This window comes from Ranitomeya variabilis, chromosome 1 (assembly GCF_051348905.1).
Source record: "Ranitomeya variabilis isolate aRanVar5 chromosome 1, aRanVar5.hap1, whole genome shotgun sequence".
Lineage (NCBI taxonomy): Eukaryota > Metazoa > Chordata > Amphibia > Anura > Dendrobatidae > Ranitomeya > Ranitomeya variabilis.
In genome coordinates, this window is record NC_135232.1 from 226061907 (window position 1) to 226087136 (window position 25230).

Here is a 25230-nt window from a genome sequence, read left to right on the forward strand (position 1 = left end):
AATTAAAAAAGGATTGGGTTTCTTAATAAAATTACAAAACTTTACACTGTTATTCATTCTGCTGGGAATGCATGTTGCCATTTTTACTTTATGGCATGAAATCTGCAGAATTTGTGTAATGATCTATTTAATTCTGTATAATATAGTGGCATTAAACATAATGATCCAAAGGGCAGTTATTAAACTGCATACTGAATCAAAGAAGTGTCAACTCTTTGAATAAAATGTTATAACTTTATTAATATACACAACACATAAAATCAGACACACATAATAAAAACAATGCCTCATAAACTTAAAATAAATATTATGGCAGATAGGCGTAGGATAAATCTAATGGCTAACAGAAACACCTGCGGTAATATATGTATTACTATTGTTAAGTAGCCTGGTGCACACAGAGGCTAAGTCTCATACCAAAATTGGGTGTGACACCTATAGGAAAGCGCTTAGTTCCCTTTATTTAATGATTGCAGTACTGCATATAATGCGAATATTATTCTCAACAAAGTGCTACAAATACAGAGAAAAACTGTTGCGACGTAGTATATGGGCAAAAAAACTACCAATATAAAAACCCAAAATTTATAAATAAATAGATGAAATGCCCAATATACACGTCCAAAAAGGCAAAAGCACCAAAATCAGCCTTTAGATCTCACACTAAAGTAGTTCAGTGATAATAATCAACATCAGCTGCATCAAAAACCGTGCGCAGCACACAGTGAAGCTAACCTTAATTCAATACGTTCGCCTACTCATATAATACATCTCATACAGGCAATAGCTCACTGAACACAGGTGTGTTACACTTGGGGACGCCCCCAAGAAGAAGCTATTGCGAAACGTGCGTAGGGGTTAGTGCAGAGACTGGCGTGCCACATGTGGCTGGCTGCAGGAGACACCACATTTGAGGTAATATGTATTATTAAAGTCTTGTTCCCTTTTATCCAAACTGTGTAACACACCTGTGTTCAGTGATCTATTGCCTGTATGAGATGTATTATATGAGTAGGCGAACGTATTGAATTAAGGTTAGCTTCACTGTGTGCTGCGCACTGTTTTTGATGCAGCTTATGTTGATTATTATCACTGAACTACTTTAGTGTGAGATCTAAAGGCTGATTTTGGTGCTTTTGCCTTTTTGGACGTGTATATTGGGCATTTCATCTATTTATTTATAAATTTTGGGTTTTTATATTGGTAGTTTTTTTGCCCATATACTACGTCGCAACAGTTTTTCTCTGTATTTGTAGCACTTTGTTGAGAATAATATTCGCATTATATGCAGTACTGCAATCATTAAATAAAGGGAACTAAGCGCTTTCCTATAGGTGTCACACCCAATTTTGGTATGAGACTTAGCCTCTGTGTGCACCAGGCTACTTAACAATAGTAATACATATATTACCGCAGGTGTTTCTGTTAGCCATTAGATTTATCCTACGCCTATCTGCCATAATATTTATTTTAAGTTGATGAGGCATTGTTTTTATTATGTGTGTCTGATTTTATGTGTTGTGTATATTAATAAAGTTATAACATTTTATTCAAAGAGTTGACACTTCTTTGATTCAGTATGCAGTTTAATAACTGCCCTTTGGATCATTATGTTTAATATTTGAATGGAGTGTTGCCCACCTCTGAGTTTACGGCAATGGGCCTGGGTTATATGCTTACATAATATAGTGGCATGCCTTATATTCCCTTCTATTCTCAGAAGCTGAAGGATTTGCGGACTTGCTTTTATGTCTAATTGTCTAATTGAAGTAATGTAGGTTTATATGTTCAGTTTCTAGGCAACTTAACAGTGCCATCGCCGTGTCCCAGATGTCTGCGGGACAATGTAAACTCGCACCCCTTATTCAGGTCATCCAAGACTGCAGTCACCTCTATCACTACACCGTGAAGTTAATGTTTAAGCTGCATTCTTGTAAGTTTGTTCTACTTCTCTGTTCTGTTTTAATATATTTTTTTTTTATATAGAAATGTAGCCTATATTTACTGAGATAAGCACATTTCTGCAGTTATGTCTCGGTAGCTGACCAGATATTATTACAGGTTACTTGTTATAAACAGGAGGTTAACCCATTTCTGTTCACACTTGTGCTGTTACCCAGCTAAGCTTTACTCTGTTTTTTTCTCTGCGGCAGCATTGTCAACTGAAATTCTACTGATGATGTCTTGTAGATCTTTGATTTTGTGAAATTAATGAACTTAATCGGCATCATGTGCTAGTGGATTTTTACTGCATACATAAAACCGTGGTCTTTTTTGTTTCAGGTCTGCCACCGGATACTCTACAAGGACATAGGGACAGATTTCATGAACAGTTTCATAGGTAATTTTGACACTTTAACATACTGTAACATGCATGCATACATACTGTAAATACTGTAATTTGAAAATCTTAGGATTTACACTTATATTCTACAGTGTAAGTCCTCTTCTTCTTTTTTTTTTTTTTTTATTTGGAGTGTTGCTAGGGTTAGGAAAGATCAGGATCACAAGCCCCAAAAGACGGTTTACCCCAATTAAAGAAATGTAATATAAAATATATAAACTGCAGGTGAAATCTACTATAATATCTGTGCTCACTTACCACTGTGATATAGATATATATATATATATATATATATATATATATATATATATATATATATATATATATATATATATATATTATTATTATCTGTAAATTTGAGTACAGGTATTGTGATCAATTTCACCTGCAGTCCTACGTAATACCACAGATCACACACTGATAGCTAATCTAATGTAGTAGGACTGTGGGTAACATCTATGTAATACCATATCGTCCTTTGTAGTAGGGCACACAAATCTATAACACGTATCAAAATCGATCGATGGAACTTCTTGGCAGAACTACTAACTTCTCGGGCTAGAGCCATGCAAACTGAGCAGCAGCTGTGACATATAAGACAGAAAACCACTGTAACCTGATTGCTGAGAGAAATGCAAGCAGACTATCGGTGCGAAGTACCTGTGCAAGTAGTCAGCATTACGCAGCACTCATTTAAGGGGCATCTTGACGGCACCTGAATTGCTCTGACTACAGGTTTGAGCAATAAACTTATAATCCGAGAAACTGCCTTCGGATGTGAGTACATAGCAATACCCCTGTACTAGATCATAATTTTTAAAACAAATTAAGCTTTTATAATACCACACACTTATGGGTATTTAGCGGGTGCTGTAAAACCATTAGACAGCATGGTAGCTTGGCTGCTGCACCTTGTCACAGCCATAAGATCACCCGTCACTGTTCATAATCCCTTCTCGGTTTCTCCTTCATCTCCCTGCTACTGCTCAGTAAGGTTAAGCGCCCATGTTGCACATTTTGTAGCAGGGGATCTGTCCAACACTGGACCTCCAAACATGTTCCAGGTATTTTTCCCATATCCAGTAAGTTGACTTGGATCTGAAGCTCTAGGTGACCTCTTGAGGAGGACACGGTAAAGACCTTTGGCCCTTGACAGTTTACATTGTAGTAAATAGAGTAACTTTTAGGTAGTAAAATAAAGTGTAAAACAATTGTTTATAAACTTTATTTTATAGGCTGGGATAACACTGATGCACCCCTTTTTTGATTAGTTTTCTTTGTCCGATATTGGTTGGAATAGATTTGGTACTAATGGGTGCTGATAGAAAATCTTATTTTTTTTCTATAATTTTGTATGTCATTGGCACTTGGCTTCTTAAATTCTTTAATCCAAGACATGCAAATTGCCTCTTCTGAGAAAAAGAGGACTTAACTCTATAGCGCCACCTGTTGGTAGTAGCGATCCTACAAGTCACAATCAACCCTCTTAACGAGTCGTGCAATATGACTTAGGATAAAAGCCAAATCAGTATCTCAATTCACAGACACGGTGTTTCAGGCTGTTGGCCCTCGTCAGTGCGAAGCATGAGAACTGATTTGGCTAGGTGAGAGGCTCTGGACTGGGGTCTAAGGGGTAGCGTTTCTCCTTATGGAGAGTGACCTTAATTGTTCAATATCTGTTTCCTTTAATCTCTAGAGGAATTGATGTACCTCAAGGCGGCCATCCGATGATATTCTGTTGTACCTTTACATTATTTAGTAGTTTTATTGTGAGCACGATTTCAATACATTATTTTGGGACTAGATGTTTCACAAAAATCTTGTTGATAAGACAATAATGCAACACGGCATTCCTCTAGATAAAGTTTCACTGTTATTCATTGCCTTATTTTTTGTGTTGCCCCTTTCCATGCTATAGTCTTAAAAACTTCTTCAAACGTGCATCTGACATGCTGTACTTCAAGCGCCTGATTCAGATTCCCCGTCTTCCTGATGTAAGTACATGCATATTTCTCACACAAAGTCTTCAATGGCTTGAGTCTATAGAAACATAATCAATCGTGGCTTGTAAGATACATAGTATCGTCAGAAATTGTGGTTAAAGGCGATGTCCTCTTTATGATTTTTTTTTTTTGTAAATATGTCTCGATATACTATATACAGATAGAGATATAGATATTTCTCTGTTTATCTCTTGGTAGCTTCCCAGTGTTTGACAAAGAGCTGCCTTTTTTTGTCATATCTGTGCTTTTTATGAAGGGAGCTTTTTGGCTCATATAATCGTCCTGGTCAGACCCCTTTTCTGTCTATTGAAATGAGACACAAATGCACCTCTGATGACGTGCCAACACTAGAAACTGTCCTGTATCGAGCTCCACTGACAGCCAACATCTGAAGATTGGGACACCTTTTGAAAATAAATACATTTATATTGTTAAATACTATTCATATTAAAAACACATTGGAACATATTTGTTACGTGGGTATCTTCTTTTAACCCACTCAAATTAAACTAAAACTATGTTTGGGTTCGGAATATACATTTCCTTATGTGTAACAATACTTACAAAAAGACTTTCCTTTTTTCTTTTTCCTCTGCATATTAATAACATTATTTTTGTCTGTGTAACAGAATCCACCTAACTTTTTAAGAGCTTCAGCCTTGGAGGAGCATGTGAAACCTGTGGTGGTCATGGCAAATGAGACTCCAGAAGAAGAGGAGCAACAAACTGAGTCTCTAATTGAAATCAACAATGCTCAGCCCGTGGAGCAGCAGGTGAATACAGCACAGAGTGGCTAGCCGCCAACTAAGTGCTTGTTGTACTGAATGTGCCAAATACGTTTTGAAAAGATATACTGTAGCATACATTTGGCATCCCTTTAACAGATTTTTTAGATTTTGAATTCTGATCTTTAGCACAAAAATATGCAAATTTTAAAATTGAAACACTATATAAATCTGCCATTTTTTTTTTAATTTTTTTTGTAAGTCTACAAGAAACATTTTTTTACAATTATACATACCGTATATACTCGAGTATAAGCTGACCTGAGTATAAGCCGAGACCCCTAATTTTGCCACAAAAAACTGGGAAAACTTAATGACTCGAGTATAAGCCTAGGGTGGGAAATGCAGCAGCTACCGGTAAATGTCAAAAGTAAAAATAGATACCAATAGAAGTAAAATTCAGTAGGTTAAGTGTTTTTGAATATTCATATTGAATCAGGAACCCCATATAATGCTCCATAAAGTTTATGATGGCCCCATAAGATGCTCCATATTAACCCCTTCCCGACCTGTGACGCCACGTAGGCGTCATGAAAGTCGGTGCCAATCCGACCTGTGACGCCTATGTAGCATCATGGAGGGATCGCGTCCCTGCAGATCGGGTGAAGGGGTTAACTCCAATTTCACCCGAACTGCAGGGACAGGGGGAGTGGTACTTTAGCCCAGGGGGGGTGGCTTTGCCCCCACGTGGCTACGATCGCTCTAATTGGCTGTTGAAAGTGCAACAGCCAATCGGAGCAATTTGAAATATTTCACCTATGAAAACTGGTGAAATATTACAATCCAGCCATGGCCGATGCTGCAATATCATCGGCCGTGGCTGGAAACCCTGATCTGCCCCCCCGCCACCGTCACCCATCTCCTCCCCAGTCCTCCCCTGTGCTCCGCTCCCCTCCGTCCGCTCCCCCCGTCCTCCTGTCCGCTCCCCCCATGCTCCTGTCCGATCCCACCCCCGTGCTCCGATCCCACCCCCGTGCTCCGATACCCCCCTGTGCTCCGATACCCCCCCTCATACTTACCGAGCCTCCCGGTGTCCGTCTGTCTGTTCCATGGGCGCCGCCATCTTCCAAAATGTCGGGCGCATGCGCAGTGCGCCCGCCGAATCGGCCGGCCGGCAGATTCGTTCCATGTACATTTTGAACACTGTGATAGGTTTTATCACAGTGATCAAAATAAAAAAAAATAGTAAATGAACCCCCCCATTTATCACCCCCATAGTTAGGGACAATAATAAAATGAAGAAAATATATTTACTTTTATTTTTCCACTAGGGTTAGGGTTAGGGCTAGGGCTAGGGTTAGGGCTAGGGTTAGAACTAGGGTTTAGGGTAAGGCTATGTGCACACGTATTCTGGTCCTCTGCAGATTTTTCCGCAGCGGATTTGATAAATCCGCAATGCAAAACCGCTGCGGATTTATCACGGTTTTTCTGCGGATTTCACTGCGGTTTTACAACTGCGGTTTTCTATTGGAGCAGCTGTAAAACCGCTGCGGAATCCGCAGAAAGAAGTGGCATGCTGCGGAATGTAAACCGCTGCGTTTCCGCGCAGTTTTTTCCACAGCATGTGCACAGCGTTTTTTGTTTCCCATAGGTTTACATTGAACTGTAAACTCATGGGAAACTGCTGCGGACCCGCAGCTGCGGTAATGCTGCGGATCCGCAGCGTTTTCCGCAGCATGTGCACATACCCTTAGAATTAGGCTATGTGTACACGTTGCGGATTTGGCTGCGGATCCGCGGCAAAATGGCCGCTGCGGATTCGTAGCAGTTTTCCATAAAGTTCACAGTACCATGTAAAGCTATGGAAAACCAATTCTTTGTGCGGATTCTGCAGCGTTTTACACCTGTTCCTCAATAGGAATCCGCAGGTGAAATCCGCACAAAAAACGCAGTGCATTTTACCTTCGGATTTTTCAAAAATGCTGCGGAAAAATCTCACACAAATTCGCAACGTGGGCACATAGCCTTAGGGTTAGGGTTGGAATTAGGGCTAGGGTTGGAAATAGGGTTAAGATTAGGCTTGTGGTTAGGGTTAGGGGTGTGTTGGGGTTAGGGTTGTGGTTAGGGGTGTGTTGGGGTTAGGGTTGTGATTAGGGTTATGGCTAGAGTTGGGATTAGGGTTAGGGGTGTGTTGGGGTTAGTGTTGGAGTTAGAATTGAGGGGTTTCCACTGTTTAGGCACATCAGGGGTTTCCAAACGCAACATGGCGCCACCATTGATTCCTGCCAGTCTTGCGTTCAAAATGTCAAATGGTGCTCCCTCCCTTCCGAGCCCCGACGTGCGCCCAAACAGTGGTTTACCCCCACATATGGGGTACCAGCATACTCAGGACAAACTGGACAACAACTTTTGGGGTCCAATTTCTCCAGTTACCCTTGTGAAAATAAAAAATAGCGGACTAAAAAATCATTTTTGAGGAAAGAAAAATGATTTTTTATTTTCACGGCTCTGCGTTATAAACTTCTGTGAAGCACTTGGGGGTGTAAAGTGGTCACCGCACATCTAGATTAGTTCCACGGGAGGTCTAGTTTCCAAAATGGGGTCACATGTGGGGGAGCTCCAATGTTTAGGCACACAGGGGCTCTCCAAACGCGACATGGTGTCCGCTAACGATTGGAGCTAATTTTTCATTGAAAAAGTCAAATGGCGCTCCTTCCCTTCCGAGCCCTGCCGTGTGCCCAAACAGTGGTTTACCCCCACATGTGAGGTATCAGCGTACTCAGGAGAAATTGTCCAATAAATATTAGGATCCATTTTATGCTGTTGCTCATGTGGAAATGAACAAATTGAGCCTAAAAGAAATTTTTTGTGGAAAAAAAAAAGTACTTTTTGATTTTTACAGATCAATTTGTGAATCACCTGGGGGTTCAAAGTGCTCACTATGCATCTAGATAAGTTCCTTGGGGGGGTCTAGTTTCCAAAATGGGGTCACTTGTGGGGGAGCTCCAATGTTTAGGCACACAGGGGCTCTCCAAACGCGACATGGTGTCCGCTAAAGATTGGAGCCAATTTTTCATTGAAAAAGTCAAATGGCGCTCCTTCCCTTCCGAGCCCTGTTGTGCGCCCAAACAGTGGTTCCCCCCCACATATGGGGTATCCGCGTACTCAGGACAAAATGTACAATAACTTTTGGGGTCCAGTTTCTCTTTTTACCCTTGGGAAAATAAAAAAAAATTGTTGCTAAAAGATCATTTTTGTGACTAAAAAGTTAAATGTTCATTTTTTCCTTCCATGTTGCTTCTGCTGCTGTGAAGCATCTGAAGGGTTAATAAACTTCTTGAATGTGGTTTTGAGCACCCTGAGGGGTGCAGTTTTTAGAAAGGTGTCACTTTTGGGTATTTTCAGCCATATAGACCCCTCAAACTGACTTCAAATGTGAGGTGGTCCCTAAAAAAAATGGTGTTGTAAAAATGAGAAATCGCTGGTCAAATTTTAACCCTTATAACTTCCTAGCAAAAAAAAATTTTGTTTCCAAAATTGTGCTGATGTAAAGTAGACATGTGGGTAATGTTATGTGTTAACTATTTTGTGTCTCAACTCTCTCGTTTAACAGAATAAAAATTCAAAATTTGAAAAATGTGAAATTTTCAATATTTTTGCCAAATTTCCATTTTTTTCACAAATAAACGCAAAAATTATCGACCTAAATTTATCAGTAACGTGAAGCCCAATATGTTACGAAAAAACAGTCTCAGAACCGCTTGGATCCGTTGAAGCGTTCCTGAGTTATTACCTCATAAAGGGACACTGGTCAGAATTGCAAAAAACGGCCAGGTCATTAAGGTCAAAATAGGCCGGGTCATGAAGGGGTTAAAATATGCCCCATATAATCCTGCATAAACTTTAATAATGGCCCCATAAGATGCTCCATAGACACATTTGCCCAATATAATGCTGCACAAATGTTGATTATAGCCCCACAAGATGCTCCATACAGACACGTGCCCCATATAGTGAAGCACAAACGTTATGGCCCTATACAGACACTTGTCCCATATAGTGCGGCACAAACGTTATGGCCCCATAAGATGCTCCATACAGACACGTGCCCAATTTGCTGTTTCTGCGATAAAAAAAAAAATCACATACTCACCTCTGTCGCTCAGGCCCCCGGCACTTTCAATATTCACCTGCTCCTCGTTCCAGCGCCGCTCCATCTTCAGCGTCTTCTGCACTGACATTCAGGCAGAGGGTGCGCACTAACCACGTCACCGCGGCCTCTGACCTGAGCTTCACTGCTGAAGACGGAGCGGCGCCCGGAACGAGGAGCAGGTGAATATCGCGCAGCACTGCGCTCCCCATTATACTCACCTGCTTCTGGCGCGGTGCAGTCATTGTTTCCCGGCGCCGCAGCCTCTTCCTGTACTGAGCGGTCACAGTTACTGCTCATTACAGTAATTAATATGCGGCTCCACCCCTATGGGAGGTGGAGCAGCATATTCATTACGGTAATGAGCGGTACCATGTGACTGCTCAGTACAGGAAGAAGCTGCCGGGGAAGCCAGGGACCGCGCCAGGAGTAGGTAAGTATTATTAGACAGCCCCCGCTCCCCCTTCCCTGCCGACCCCTGGGTATGACTCGAGTATAAGCCGAGAGGGGGACTTTCAGCCCAAAATGGGCTGAAAATCTCGGCTTATATTCGAGTATATACGGTAACTGTGGTGTCCACTGCTACTAAGAATTGTAAAGAAGCACTCTCCAAATGTTAATGATATTCCGTAAACATGTCTAAAATGCTTGCAGATCGCAATCTTTCCTGTCTTCCAACTAGGGTCCAGACCTCTTCTTAGTCACATGACTGAAATTCCAACTCACCGGATTATACTTGGGTGTGTGTGCGAGCAGTTGGTCACTTTTATAATGTAAGTCTATGGAGGATCAGAAAAAGGCTCCATAGATTTACATTGTAAAAGCGTCTTCCAGCTCACACACAAACCCCAGTGGGATTCGGCAATTTCAGTCATGTGAGAGAGAAGTGGACTGGACCGTTAATAGTTTTCTTTTTTTTTCATGCACTTACACGAGATTACATACACATTAAGACTTTTTTTTTTTTCTCTTTAAACCAGTCTTGTGATTGCTAATTTAAGAAAGAATATGGACTAAGATTCCATGTTTAACATAGTCCACCTTTCTTTTTAGGTCGTAGAGGATATCTTCCAACAAACTTTTGGTCCTCCGAATGGTCAAATGATTGATGACCGGTAGGAAAAAGCATAATTGTTACTCAAAGGTTGTCTAAAAATAATTCTGCAAAGTATAAAGGCAGCTGACCTTTCTGATGTCACTCTGTTTTAAGGGATCTTCAAATTGAAAATCTGAAAAAAGAAATTGAGATACTGCGTTCTGAATTTGAGAAAATAAAGCTAGAGGTTTGTATCAAGATATTAGAGAAAGAAAGTAGTAAATATAGTAACATGCTCAAATAATTTCTCTGGTTAGTGAAAACTCCATAAACTGAGACCGAAACATGATACATTATGCAAAATTAGTAAGGCCAAGGGCTTTTTTTCCCACTTGTTTGAAATTGTTAGAGGCGCTCGGTGGAATTTCACCCATCCAAACTAATTACATGTGCTTGTATCTCTTTCAAAGACAAGTCTAGCAATACCTTTACATGGACAGTATTTTCCTTCATTACTGAGAATTCAGTTTGAACTTATATACAAATGAAGCTGTAGATCGAAGCCTTGGTCACTCCAGCTCTATTCCCAGTCCTACATTGCCTCCTCCTGCTTGACAGCTGGCTTCTTTGTCAGAAGCCACACAGCATAGAGACTGTTAGTCATGTAGAAGAAGCCAGTGCTGGGTAGGGGATAGAGGTGGAATGACACAGGCTGCAGCCTCATTTGCATATCAGTTCAAGCATGGATTTATCAGTAACTGAGGAACAGACTGGCCATGTAAAGGTATTGCTAGACTTGTCTCTGAAAGGTTTACATGTGCATCTAAATAAATTTGGGGGTGAAAACCTGCTGACAGATTCCCTTTAAATGTAACCTGTCAAAGCCCTCATTTACATAGGAAAAGGGACAATATAAATGATTTTTATATACCTCCTTTTCACTGAATAATGTTATACAGGGCTGGGTAGGGAGGGAATTTACTCATATATAAGTGAATGCTCCTGGATAGGAGGGCATGAGAGATGTGACAGGGTCCCTTTAAGCATGGAGTACCTTTTAACATACTGTATCTGTCTTAAGGCATCTTTCACCTTGAGCAAAAAAAGTGAAGTGAAGAACTTTAAGAGTACGGTTACTATAATCCTTATATGATTATAGACTGAACTTTAGGCATTAAAGTGTAATAAAATGTTTTGAATGTTATTACAATAGGCCCAGAAATACATCATGCAGCTGAAGGGCCAGATTAACACTTTGGAAGCAGAGGTGGAGGAACAACGTAAGCAGAAACAGAAAGCCCTGGTGGATAATGAGCAACTGCGGGATGAGCTGGAGAGTCTACGGAAACAAAAGTCGGACAGTGAAAAGAAGGAAGGAGTCTATGTAGAAATAGAAAGTATGTCGTAAGAAGCTTCTTAAAATTTACTGTTCTCAATCAATTATTGTATTTTGTTTTTTCAGTGGAAAATACTTGAAGCCAGTTCCTGAAAAACAACCAGTGTGCACAAATTAAAAGGAAAAAAAAAAAAATCTAATTATACAGATGGGATTTACTCACATCTGCTAGAAAGCTTATCCTAGCAACAAGGTTAAAGCTAGTTATTCCAAGGCTTAGAAACTGTTATTAAATGACCATCTACATGATGAGATGTGCTCAGAATTGTATTAATTATTTTCCTTATTTCCTTTTTTAAAATTAATCCTCAATTTTACAAAAAAACCCAAAGCTTTATAGTGCAGAACTTAGCAGTAAAATTGTTTTTCTGAATGACTTGTTGCCATGTTGGTACTTCTGTTAAACTCTGTCCATGATGAGCTTTGTAGGAGACCATGATTAGGACTATATGCTTTAGCACTTAAGTAATGGAGTACCGTATTTTTCGGACCATAAGACGCACTGGACCCATAAGATGCATCCCAAATTTTCAGAAGATAAATGGGGAGAAAAAAAGTGTCAAATGGGGGGTCAGTCTTCCAGTCCGAATTCAGCTTACCGGGGAGGGGTTTCGGCACAGGTGGAGGAGTGGTCACAGGGGTTGTTCGGTGGTCCAGGCTGGTGCGGTGGCCTCCGGGAAATCCCATCCCAGACTGGTGCGGTGGTGCTACTCTATGGTGTGGCGGGGCTCCGCCGGCATTTTGCAACATGTACTCTGTGAGACTGCGGTGGCCTGTGGGGTGACAATGCTCTGTGTCATTTTGTGAATGCCCAGAGGCCCGCGCAGATCCATTCCTGCGATGTGGTGGCCTCCGGGAAAATGGCCACTAAGGGTGGTGCATGCTCAGGTTCAAATCTCGGGAGACGAGATCTCGTTGCCGAGATCTGAATTCAGCAAGCGCCACTCATATTCATATCTCGGGAGACAAGATCACGTTACAGAGATCTGAATCTGAGTATGTGCCGCCCCCGGTGGCCATTTTCCCGGAGGCCACCACATCGCAGGAATGGATCTGTGCGGGCCTCCGGCATTCATGAAATGCTGGCGGAGCCCCACAGACCACCACACAGAGCAGGAGATCTTCTAAAGCATTTTATATCTCCATTTGAGCAAATCTGACAATCTTCCCATCTGCGGCCACCAAAGCTACAAGGAGCCTAATCAAACCCTATTGACAATTAGGATCTAGGTGTATGGTTAAGGCGATAGTGAAGCAAAGACCTTGCCTGGCTGGAGAGCGTATGACCGGACTTCCAAAGCCTTCTGTTCTCACTTTACCTCCAAAGCCTTCTGTTCTCACTTTACCTCCAAGTCCAGTGCTGTGTTACAGAACTGTACTTCTCCCCTTAACCTTATACCGGGGAGAACATCCTGCCTGTCACCAGAGCTGAGGAGGCTGAAGCACGTCGCCTTAAGTCTCTCGGCTGGTTTGGTCTGTTCTTCCTCTGCAGCCACCGATTGTGTGGCACTGAGAGGGGCCCTATTGCGGTCAATAGTTGGCTGAATACTCTGACACTGCGTGAGAGTTCCACTTGTGGTTGCTCGCACCAGCCCAGCCTGTCACAAACTTTCTTGTGCTGTTACTTCATAACTTTGGCTGTATATCCCCCTCATAACTACACTCAGCCTCAGTATATAGTTCTCTGCTGCCACTTAATGGCAGTATTTCTGCAACTGCATCTCAGACTTTTACTATTTGAAGAGAGCTTGGCTTTAATTTTTCGGGAATGCTTTCCATTGTCCACAGACACCTGTGAGTGAACCCTCAAGATAGTTGCTTGAACTTTCTCCATTCTTGTCAGACAAATCTCCTATTCTCATCACAGCTCTCATATCCACTGTATTCCCCAACAGTCTGCTTTCATCGATTTCTATATTTCGATAGACTACGGAGAAAAAGCTTAGTGGCAGACATCATAAAATACAAGATTTGTCATCTTCTGAAGCCCACAGGCTCCAGCGTTAGGGTACCGTCACACAGTGCCATTTTCATCGCTACGACGGCACGATTCGTGGCGTTTTAGCGATATCGTTGTGTCTGACACGCTACTGCAATCAGACATCACGCTGAGAATCGTACGTCGTAGCAGATCGTTTGGAACTTTCTTTCGTCACTTGATCACCCGCTGACATCGCTGGATCGTTGTGTGTGACACCGATCCAGCAATGTGTTCGCTTGTAACCAGGGTAAACATCGGGTAACTAAGCGCAGGGCCGCGCTTAGTAACCCGATGTTTACCCTGGTTACCAGCGTAAACGTAAAAAAAACAAACAGTACATACTTACATTCCGGTGTCTGTCCTCCGGCGTCTCAGCTTCTCTGCACTGTGAGCGCCTGCCGGCCGGAAAGCGAGCACAGCGGTGACGTCACCGCTCTGCTTTCCGGCTATGGTGCTTACACAGTGCAGAGAAGCAGAACGCCGGGGGACAGACACCGGAATGTGAGTATGTACTGTTTGTTTTTTTTACGTTTACGCTGGTAACCAGGGTAAACATCGGGTTACTAAGCGCGGCCCTGCGCTTAGTAACCCGATGTTTACCCTGGTTACCCGGGGACTTCGGCATCGCTCCAGCGCCGTGATTGCAAAGTGTGACCGCAGTCTACGACGCTGGAGCGATAATCATACGACGCTGCGATGTCACGGATCGTGCCGTCGTAGCGATGAAAATGGCACTGTGTGACGGTACCCTTAGCCGCCACCTTATCTCTATCTTCCATCTCCCTGCAGCTTCTAAGTGGATCCAGTGACCCTAGTTTTCTTAATCTTGAGCTATGGCCCTTTCAAGGAAATTGTCCCCAACATTCCTGTGGCCCGTCTTGAGATGGTCTGCACCGACCCCTACCTAGGTTCCATGGGCAGGACGTCCAGTCACAAGATGTCATCAAAATGACCTCCTTCATGCCATTATGAATGTAGCATATGAAACGGTACACTTGGACTTCCAAGGCTATCATTTTCTGACCTGGCTTCAATCACACTACAGAAAAAGGGTTTCAAACCCTACCTGGAGTTACCCCTTTAAATTGCCTTTTTTTCCCTTCCCCATGACAGCACCGGTACGAGAGATGGTCCCGCCCCCAAGAACAGGAAACCTGCATAGGAGATAAAAGATGGGGGCGGCACCTCTCTCCTCAGTTTGGTTTCCTGTTCTTGCGGGGAACCTGCGGTGCTGCATGGGGAGAGGTCTCCCTTGCTTTGCCGGTCTCTGACCGAGGTCCGCGGTGGGAGCAGCGGTGGCGGCGTGTGCGCGTCGCCTCCATACCTGGAGCTGCAGATGCGTCTTTCCCACTGGGGACTCCCCGGCGTCCGCTCCTGGCCGGAGGCTGGGCCGAGGGAGAAAAGTGAGCGTACCCATCACGACGCTGGCGCCGACTGAATGGGGGAACTTCCGGGATTGAACCGGAAGTGACGCTACACGCTGAAGAAGCGGTGTGCTGACACTCCCCGGGGGGGAGAAAGTTCAGAGGCGCACACACCGCTTCCTGCCCGCCATATTTAAAAGTGCAAGGCGGCAAGCAGGCGCTGGGAACAGTCTACTGCAGGATGGCAGATCTGAAGGAATCGACGATCCCAGCTGAAATCCCACAGCCTGTCGTGGTACTAAGGGTCCGGTGGGTGAGTGCCTTTGTAAGGCAAAAAACATGTCAGTGACACTGTGTTTTTTGTATATATGCAGGGAAAAAAAGTCACCTCTAAACAAAAGCATAAAGTATGTGCACTCTGTGATAGAAGCCTCCCCAAAACGTATGAAAAGCGTATGTGCCGCTCATGCATAGAAAAAACTGTGTCTGAAGAGTCTTCATCTTTGCTTCAGAATATAAAAGATATTGTTAGAAGCGAAGTACAAAGCACTGTAAAGGAGCAGTTAAAACATCATGGATTGCAGAGCTCCGTAAACCCATTCCCTACGTCTGCCCAGGCATCTGACGTAGAATCCGAGGGTGAACTGGGTGAGCTTCCGCCCGACGAGGGTTCGGACCTGGACTCTTCAGATGAAGAGTGTGGCCGGCCTTATGTGTTATCAGAAGATGTGGGGAAGTTGCTAAAACTGGTCAGGTCCACCCTGGGGGTTGAGACGCCAAAAGAGAAGCAAACAGTTCAGGACTCTATGTTCAGTAATTTGGAGGATAAGAAACGAAAAGTTTTCCCGTTTCATGATAACATTCTAAATCTCATTAAAAAAGAATGGAAAAAACCGAATAAAAAGATTTCAGTTCCCCAGGCCTTAAAACGTAAATATCCCTTTAGTGAGGAAATTTGCGAGAAATGGGAAAAGGCGCCTAAGTTGGACGCGGCTATCGCAAGTACCTCCAGGGGCATAGCACTTCCCTTCGAGGACATGGGGGCCCTAAAAGACCCCCTAGATAAAAAAGCGGATGCCTTTCTAAAATCAACCTGGGAGGCCTCAACTTGGGCGTTTAAACCTGGAGTAGCGGCTACTTGTACTGCCCGTGCCATGGTTAAATGGCTGGAGGAACTTAGCGACCAAATAAAAAACAAATGTCCAAGAGACAGACTACTAGAAGTCATCCCTCCACTTCAAAATGCAGCGGGATTCCTGGCGGACGCTGCCATTGATTCTGTGCGGTTTGCTGCCCGGGCTAGTGCCCTTTCAAATTCAGGAAGAAGGGCGTTATGGTTAAAGAACTGGAATGCTGATTTCCAATCCAAAGTGAAGCTCTGTGCAGTCCCCTGTGAGGGTCAATATCTATTCGGCAGCGCTTTAGATGAGATTTTAGAAAAAGCGGCGGACAAGAAAAAACACTTCCCTCCACCTCCCTTCTTTAGACGACGTTGGTATGACAATCGTCGGTCCTTTCGAGGATCAGGTAGGGGCCGAGGCCGCCCAACGGATAGAACCACACGGGGGAAACCCTGGGGTGAGAAAAGAGAAAGAGGTTTTCTTTTCAATAAACCCCCAAAACCAGATCCTAAACAATGACGCCATATTCCAGGTGGGAGGAAGGTTACGGTTTTTTGTCCATCAGTGGGTAACCTTACAGCCGTCCCAATGGATAATCAACTTGTTATCAGACGGTCTACGGTTAAATTTCATCTCCCTTCCTCCCCACCGAATAAAAGTTACTCGTGTGGCCAAAAAGAACCAGTTAGTTCTCGAAAAAGAAGTTCGTCTTCTTCTAGACAAAAAAGTCCTGGTAAGAGTACCTTCACAGGAAATAGGAAGGGGATTTTACAGCACCCTTTTCCTCACTCCAAAACCGGATGGATCTTTAAGAACTATTTTCAATCTAAAAGAATTAAACAAATTCATCCGAGTAGAAAAATTCAAAATGGAGACTCTGAGAACGGCGGTAAAACTGCTGTATCCAGGATGTTATATGGCAGTGATAGACCTTACCGATGCCTATTATCATGTGCCAATCAGCAGAGAGCATCAACAATTCCTGAGGTTGGTTGTGGCAGGTCTACACCCATCTACAATACCAATGTCTCCCCTTTGGGGTATCGGTAGCTCCTCGTATTTTTACAAAAATAATTTCGGAAGTAGCATCCTTCGTAAGGAGAGAAAACATTCTGCTAGTGCCCTATTTAGACGATTTCCTCTTGATAGCAGACAATCAAGAAGATTGCATAAAAGCAGTTACGACAGTACGAGAGCTACTAACCAAACTAGGGTGGATAATAAACTTAAAAAAATCAAGATTGATTCCGGCCCAGATACAGGAGTTCCTGGGGATCCAATTAAATTCAATCAAACAGATCTGTATCCTTCCAGACAGGAAAATCGAGGTCATAAAACAAAGAATAACACAAATACAGGTGGCCCAATACGTCTCGGTGAGGGAAGCCATGTCTCTCCTAGGCATGCTTACTGCAACAATTCCGGCAGTCCAATGGGCACAACTTCATTCAAGAGACCTACAGTGGGAGATCCTGTCAGAACAAACAAGAATACCCTACAATCTAAACCGAAAAATCGTATTGTCACAACATGTCCGGGACTCTCTAAGCTGGTGGCTAGATTCCGGGAATCTAAAAAAAGGGGTCCCATGGTCAATCCAGAATCCGGTGGTACTGACCACGGATGCGAGCCCGTTAGGTTGGGGAGCACACCTATCAGATCGGATCCTACAGGGTCTATGGGATCCACAGATGCAATCAGCCTCCTCAAACCTGAGGGAATTGACAGCAGTAAGGCAAGCAATTCTTCAATCAGAAGAAGACCTCAAAGGAAAACATTTAGTAGTATTGTCCGACAACAGCACAACGGTGTCGTATATAAATCGACAGGGAGGAACCAGATCAAGTTCCCTAATGGTAGAAGCAGGAAGATTATTTCTTTGGGCCGAAAACCACCTTTTATCCCTCACAAGTACACACTTAAAGGGGTCGGAAAACTTTGTTGCAGATTTTCTGAGTCGTCACGTCCTGCACCAGGGCGAGTGGTCGCTAAATCAAAGAATATTTGGAGAAATCTGTGCAGTCTGGGGGCTTCCTCAAGTGGATCTCTTTTCCACAAGGCAGAATCGAAAAGTAAAAAGGTTCTACTCTCTAAACCCGAAAGAGAACCCGGAAGGAGTAGATGCGTTACTACACCAATGGAAATTCCAACTAGCCTATGCGTTTCCCCCGATCCCATTGATCCCTACAGTCCTGAAGAAGATCCGAGAAGAGAAATCACGCATAATCTTAATCGCACCCTTCTGGCCAAAGAGAGCTTGGTTCACTTGGCTCAGACGTATGTCCATCTCGGACCCGTGGATACTTCCAGAGGTCCCAGACCTTCTGCACCAGGGTCCGGTGACACATCCTCAGGTTCACAGCCTACACCTCACTGCTTGGAACTTGAGAGGGGACTTCTGCTAGCAAAGGGGTTCTCGGATCCGTTAATTACTACTCTACTGTCCAGTAGAAAAAAAAAAAGTCACAACTGATAAATACCAAAAGGTATGGGGAAAATTTTTAGAATTCTCAGGCCGAGGGATAACTGATACCGTTCAGAAGGTCCCTATATCTGAAATCCTAGAGTTTCTCCAAAAGGGTCTGGAGAGGGGATTATCTACCAGCACTCTAAAAGTGCAAGTTTCGGCGCTTAGCGCCTTGTTTGACCAAAAATTGGCTGATCACCCCTGGGTGTGTAGGTTCATTCGGGCCTCCTTTACAGCCAGACCATTCAAACCTCGTCCAAAGGTCGCTCCCTGGGATTTAAATTTAGTTTTAAACGCCTTGACCTCCTCTCCCTTCGAGCCTCTTTCCTCCATATCGGAAAAAGCGCTAACTCTAAAAACAGTTCTCCTGATTGCCCTTACCTCAGCCAGACGCATTAGTGAGCTTCAGGCTATATCTATTGACCCTCCGTATACTGAAATTCTGGAGGATAGGGTAATTATAAAATCTGATCCGGCCTTCTTACCTAAGGTCAACTCGAAATTTCACAGGGACCAGGAGATAATCTTGCCTTCATTCTGTGCCAATCCAAAATCCCAGGGAGAAGAAACCTTCCATTGCTTGGACGTCAGACGTTGCCTTCTTCAATATATAGAAGTGACAAAACCATGGCGACAGTCTACAGCCCTTTTTGTCTCCTTTCAGGGGGCAAACAGGGGAAAAAAGGCCACAAAATCGACTATTGCACATTGGCTCCGTATGGCTATATCACTTTCCTATTCCTCTTCGGGACAGGTCCCTCCACCTGGTGTTACGGCCCACTCTACGAGGGCTATTTCCACATCTTGGGCAGAGAGGGCAAATGCATCGATAGAGCAAATCTGTAATGCAGCAGTATGGTCTTCTCCCTCTACTTTCTTCCGCCATTATAGATTGAATCTGGGGCTATCAGATCTTGCCTTTGGTAGGAAAGTACTATCTGCTGTTGTCCCACCCTAGAGGTTCTTTCTATTTCTTCCTCTCATGTACCGGTGCTGTCATGGGGAAGGGAAAAAATGATAATTACTTACGGGTAATTTGATTTTCCAGATCCATGACAGCACCGCTCTAGTTCCCGCCCTATCTTGGTGATGGTGTGTGATTCACAAAAAAAAAAAAAAAAATCTTAAAAAAAAAAAAAAAAAAATCTCAAAAAAAAAAAAAAAAAAAAAAAAAAGAGACACAAATGAAAGATGGGGTAATAACCACTTAACATAACAATAGATAAATAGTCTTAGAGTTAAATATAATTTTTTATATGCCTAAAACTAACATAGCGGTTACCTTACATTCTCTGTAAACAAACTGAGGAGAGAGGTGCCGCCCCCATCTTTTATCTCCTATGCAGGTTTCCTGTTCTTGGGGGCGGGACCATCTCTCATGTACCGGTGCTGTCATGGATCTGGAAAATCAAATTACCCGTAAGTAATTATCATTTTTCCCCATGATTGAAAACTTTACGCCTTCAACACCATGGAAGACCTGACATTCTGCTTACTAGACTAGACCGTCTTGGAGAATACAGATCCAGATTCTGAGACTCCTGTCCCACCTCAATGTGAAAGTGTAGGCCTTCAACCAGAGTGGATAAGGGAAGACTGGAAAAAGGCAACATTTTCTTGCGTGTTTTCAGCATCCTCCACCATCACAGCCAGGCTGAGGTGTAAGTTCCTGCCTGGCATTATTTTATATCTGGGCAATAGCCATGTTGTTGTACTGAAGTGGTAGCTACTTCATGTTTTTTCTTTACCTTATGTGGACTTCAACTGTCATAAGACCACAAGGCCCGTTTCACATTTGCCTGATCTACATCGGTGCTTCAGAGTGTGGCTTTTATGTTAATGTCTGTGTATTTGGTTCCCTATTGGACTTCCCCAGAGCCAGGCTGCGGTGTAAATCTCTGCCACTTATTTGTACCTGGACAACTACCTTACTGTACAATGCTGAACTGATGGCTGTCTCTTATGTGATCACTCATTTCCTTTACGTGGACTGGATTTGCCAGCTACCAGACTTTAAACCCCTGTTTGCATTCCTACACCCCATGTCTGATTTTACAGGATGTAATAATCATTTAAACAAATGTTATTTCACATTAACCACCTTGTTCACTGCAGAACTTTTTATTACCTCTCATTGAGGTAATTTTGTTTAGTTTTTTTCATGATTGGCCATTACTATTGAGAATTGGGGCTTATGTTCATCTCATTTATATGCACCCTTTTATCATGTTACTGATACCCACGTTGTCTTAATTTACCAGTCTACAATTTATAGTATTTATGTACTGATGTCTTCCTCTGTTAGTACCCTTTTCTACCCCCCTGTGCCTGGGGGACAGAGCCACCTTAAGGTACCTTCACACTGAACAACTTAACGATAACGACAGCGATCCGTGACGTTGCAGCGTTCTGGATAGCGATATCGTTGTGTTTGACACGCAGCAGCGATCAGGATCCTGCTGTGATATCGTTGGTCGGAGCTACAAGGTCAGCACCTTATTTCGTCGCTGGATCACCCGCTGACATCGCTGAGTCGGCGTGTGTGACGCTGATTCAGCGATGTCTTCACTGGTAACCAGGGTAAACATCGGGTTACTAAGCGCAGGGCCGTGCTTAGTAACCCGATGTTTACCCTGGTTACCAGTGTAAATGTAAAAAAAACCCAAACACTACATACTTACATTCCGGTGTCTGTCGCGTCCCCCGGCATCCGCTTCCCTGCACTGTGTAAGCGCCGGCCCTAAAGCAGAGTGGTGATGTCACCGCTGTGCTCTGCTTTACGGCCGGCCGGCGCTGACACAGTGCAGGGAAGCGGACGCCGGGGGACCCGACAGACACCGGAATGTAAGTATGTAGTGTTTGGTTTTTTTTACATTTACACTGGTAACCAGGATAAACATCGGGTTACTAAGCGCGGCCCTGCACTTAGTAACCCGATGTTTACCCTGGTTACCCAGGGACTTCGGCATCGTTGGTCGCTGGAGAGCTGTCTGTGTGACAGCTCTCCAGCGACCACACAACGACGTAACAGCGACGCTGCAGCGATCGGCATCGTTGTCTATATCGCTACAGCGTCGCTTAATGTGACGGTACCTTTAGAGCTTGAGGGACACCCTGTGCTCTTCACACTTGTTAACTTTTCTAATTTCAGCTCATGTAACCCTTCCCCATGTAACCCTTAATATGATCTCCTCCCAAAATATCCAGGGCTTTAACTCCCCACAAAAATGAAATAAAGAATCTTTCTATTTTTACAAGTCAATACACACTTTCTCTATTTGCATGAGACTAGATTCTCTACTATTTGTGTCCCAGATTTTTAAGTCCGCATTTCCCATTGTTCTACCAAGTAAGCTCAGCTGAGACGCGCAGACGGGGGTACTCATAGCCTTTAGGAAGAATCTGCCATTCATTTGTACACTAGAAATAACAGATCCAACAAGCCATTACTTTCTCCTTCAGGAAATGCTGTTTAATACTGAAGTTTAATTTTTCCTACCATCTTCTCAAGATCATTAGCTCACACCAGAATAGATTGACCTTGCAGGTTGTTGTTTCGAATAACACCCTTCAACAAAAGATTTCACTTAAATGTGAACCCCCATTCCTCTTTTTGTCAGATCACATATTCACTTTTTTGTCTCTTCATTGAAATCAAATTGACTAACATTCTAACCACACCATTGTTTAGGGCACAACCCTGTTGGTCTCATGTTCTGTGGCAGTTCCTCGGTCTTTTGCATGGCCCCTTGATGATTCCCTCCTTACAAACAAAAGGTGGTGTTTGGGTAAGAGTGTGCTATTGAAAGGTTCCTTTCACATTGCGTTCATGCTCTCGTACAGTGTTCCCGTTGACACTTGCTTTTGAACCTCCCACGAAACGGGATTTGTGCGTTTTTCGCTGACTGGGCCATATACGCCTACTGGAGGCGGACACTCAGACTTGGTCTACTACTGCTGAGTGTCCTCCTCCAGTAGGCATATCTAGCTGAAAATGATGCATGACAGTGCACCCACAGACTATAATGGTGCCATCAGAGTCAATGGCCTCGTCGGCACATAAGCCTAAATCCAGTTTTGCCAGAGGTTCTGATGCAAGCCTTGACAGGACCACTGAATGTGGGCAAGAATGCAATCTATAAGAAGCCAAACTTGCTTTCAATTTAACATGGATTCTGTATCCTCTTCTATATCCTTTCCTTCTGGGAAGCTCACAATGTTACCTTTTAGGCTACTTTCACATTAGCGTTTCCCTGATGTGCGGCAGGCTGCGGACTTCCTCCGTGTAGCCCCGCCCCCGGCCGCACCTTCGCATATAGCTCCGCCTACTTCTGCATGCGGCCCGCATGCGACCTCCGTACCTATCTTTAACATTAGGTACGCAGGTCATGCGGCTGTATGCAGATGCTGCCGCATGCGTCGTTTTGACGATGCGGCGACCAGCATAGGACGCAGCCTGTAGCATTTTTTTTTTTTTCCGCATCGTCAAAACGACGCATGAGGCAGCATCCGCATACAGCCGCACGACCTGCGTACCTAATGTTAAAGATAGGTACGGAGGTCGCATGCGGGCCGCATGCAGAAGTAGGCGGAGCTAGCGGAGGTGCGGCCGGGGGCGGGGCTTCACGGAGGAAGTCCGCAGCCTGCCGCACATCAGGGAAACGCTAATGTGAAAGTAGCCTTAGAGGCACCCTTATCTAGTTAGCCTTCAGATGCAAGTCCACATACAATTGCTCTGAGTTGGGTTGTCTTGAGTCCATCTGGAAATTCGACCATACTCCACATAGTCAAAAAGCGGTAAATAAGACTAAACTTATTTTTAAATGTTCAGCTTTGATGGGCAAAACAGTACTAATCACATGGCAATAGACCTTTGCATGGTTGGACAGGACGTCCGCTATACTTTCCTACTCGTATAGCTAAATCTATTAATCTACGATCACCTTTGACCACCATCACTGTTAACCACCAAAAAATGGCAGACCTATTTTGCCAACATCTTGCAAAATTGCATAGTAAGACCCCTCTGTTTTATCCACGTGTTGCCGCTATTTTTTTCTTTTTTTTTTTCTTACATTTTTCTCTTTTCCACTATGCCCTGCAAATGTAAATTTATTGGAAGTATAAGAGGCTATTAAATCTTTGAATCCTTCCAAGTTCACAGACCCTTATGTCTTCCAGCTTTCTATTATTATAAACAAAAATTACTACTCTTCTTGGTACGCATCTTGTCTGTCTTTCTAATTCCCTTAAATCTGACACTACCTTGAACCCAACCTCTACTTTGGCTCAATTAGTAATGGTGCTAATGAATATTAAGCTTTTGATGAAAATTCTAGCAATTAGGCACAATTTGTTCCTCAACTCTCTAGTAAATACAGATTGATCAAATGGTATTTAACCCACACCTTTAAGCGAACGATAAAATCTGTAGTTAGCCACATCACAAACCTAGCCTCTTTGTGCAAGCTACCCTGCTTGTTCCTCTCTGTCAATATTTTTAGATCTTTTGATTCTTTCTTCTGGGATTACATGTACTTACCCTCCAAAACTGATTTTTCGAAAAAAAAAACTTTTTGTATTGGATCTCTGCCTTTTATCGAAATCCTATTGCGCAAGTGCAGGATGCTGCTTAGATCTTTACCGTTTCCCATAGAGCGAGGACAAGGCATGGCTGCCCAATTTCTCGCATCCTGTTGGTGCTCTCCGTGGATCTGCACACAGCAACCAACAGGGCCTGCTTGAATGTCAAGGGGATGGAGGTAGCTGGTCTAGTCCATAAGTTGTCTATTTGCTGATCACTTTTTGCGAACTTACACAGCTTCTTTCTATTTTAACAGCATCTTCCACTTCACTATTCTGAAGCGTGTGCCCTCACTGTCTCTACATCTTAGGCTATGTTTATATGTCTCTACATCAAAGCCTGACCTTTCTGCCCTACAGTATGACTTTCAGTGGTCTGCCACTCATATAGACTTCTTAACTTTGAAAACGTCTTTCTTTATATAAGCAGGCAATACAGACTCCGAACTACTCATCTATTCTATGCTTCATTATCACTTTTATGTCTAGTTGGTCCCCACTGACCACTTGTTGGTTAGGTAGAATTAATGCCAGTGTTTAGCTAATCTTCTTTACCTTTTCATTACTCTTGTCCGTCTCTGTACATGCATACTTAATGCAAAAAACAGGTTGACAGGCACATCCAATAATAAAAAAAGCTTCAAGCTTTATTGCAAATATTTTTAAAAATCCATACAAGGATGATGTGGTACAGAAACCGCTCTGACACGTTTCTGGCGCTTACTGCGCCCTTTATGATATAGCAGAATAAAAGTGTCAGAATGGTTCTTGCACCACATCATCCTTGTATGGATTTTTAAAAATATGTATTTGCAATAAACCTTGAAGTTTTTTTTTTTTTTTGCATTGGGCATTTCTGATCGTTCTGCAGCATTGCAATGGCACTCTGGAAAATAAAGACAGGCGTTTCCTAAAATGTAAGTACAATGGAAATGTTGTTTAATGTTGTTTTTATGGAGTACATTTTTTCATACACGCATACTTCTTGCGTCTCCTGCATAAGCATTTCACCAACGCTTGGATGCACCCTGACCAATTGGTACTGTGACATTACATAAAT

The 25230-nt window shown here is 43.2% G+C and overlaps 1 protein-coding gene across 1 annotated transcript in view; it reads left to right on the top strand.

Moving 5' to 3' along the window:
• Nucleotides 1-25230, top strand: part of HIP1R (huntingtin interacting protein 1 related) — a 196494-nt gene that overhangs the window by 107017 nt on the left and 64247 nt on the right. Inside the window, exons 8-14 of the mRNA XM_077293172.1 lie at nucleotides 1793-1933; nucleotides 2284-2341; nucleotides 4263-4338; nucleotides 4977-5120; nucleotides 10276-10337; nucleotides 10433-10505; nucleotides 11472-11655. Coding sequence (XP_077149287.1) covers nucleotides 1793-1933; nucleotides 2284-2341; nucleotides 4263-4338; nucleotides 4977-5120; nucleotides 10276-10337; nucleotides 10433-10505; nucleotides 11472-11655 — 738 coding nt within the window. The remainder of the gene's footprint in view (nucleotides 1-1792; nucleotides 1934-2283; nucleotides 2342-4262; nucleotides 4339-4976; nucleotides 5121-10275; nucleotides 10338-10432; nucleotides 10506-11471; nucleotides 11656-25230) is intronic.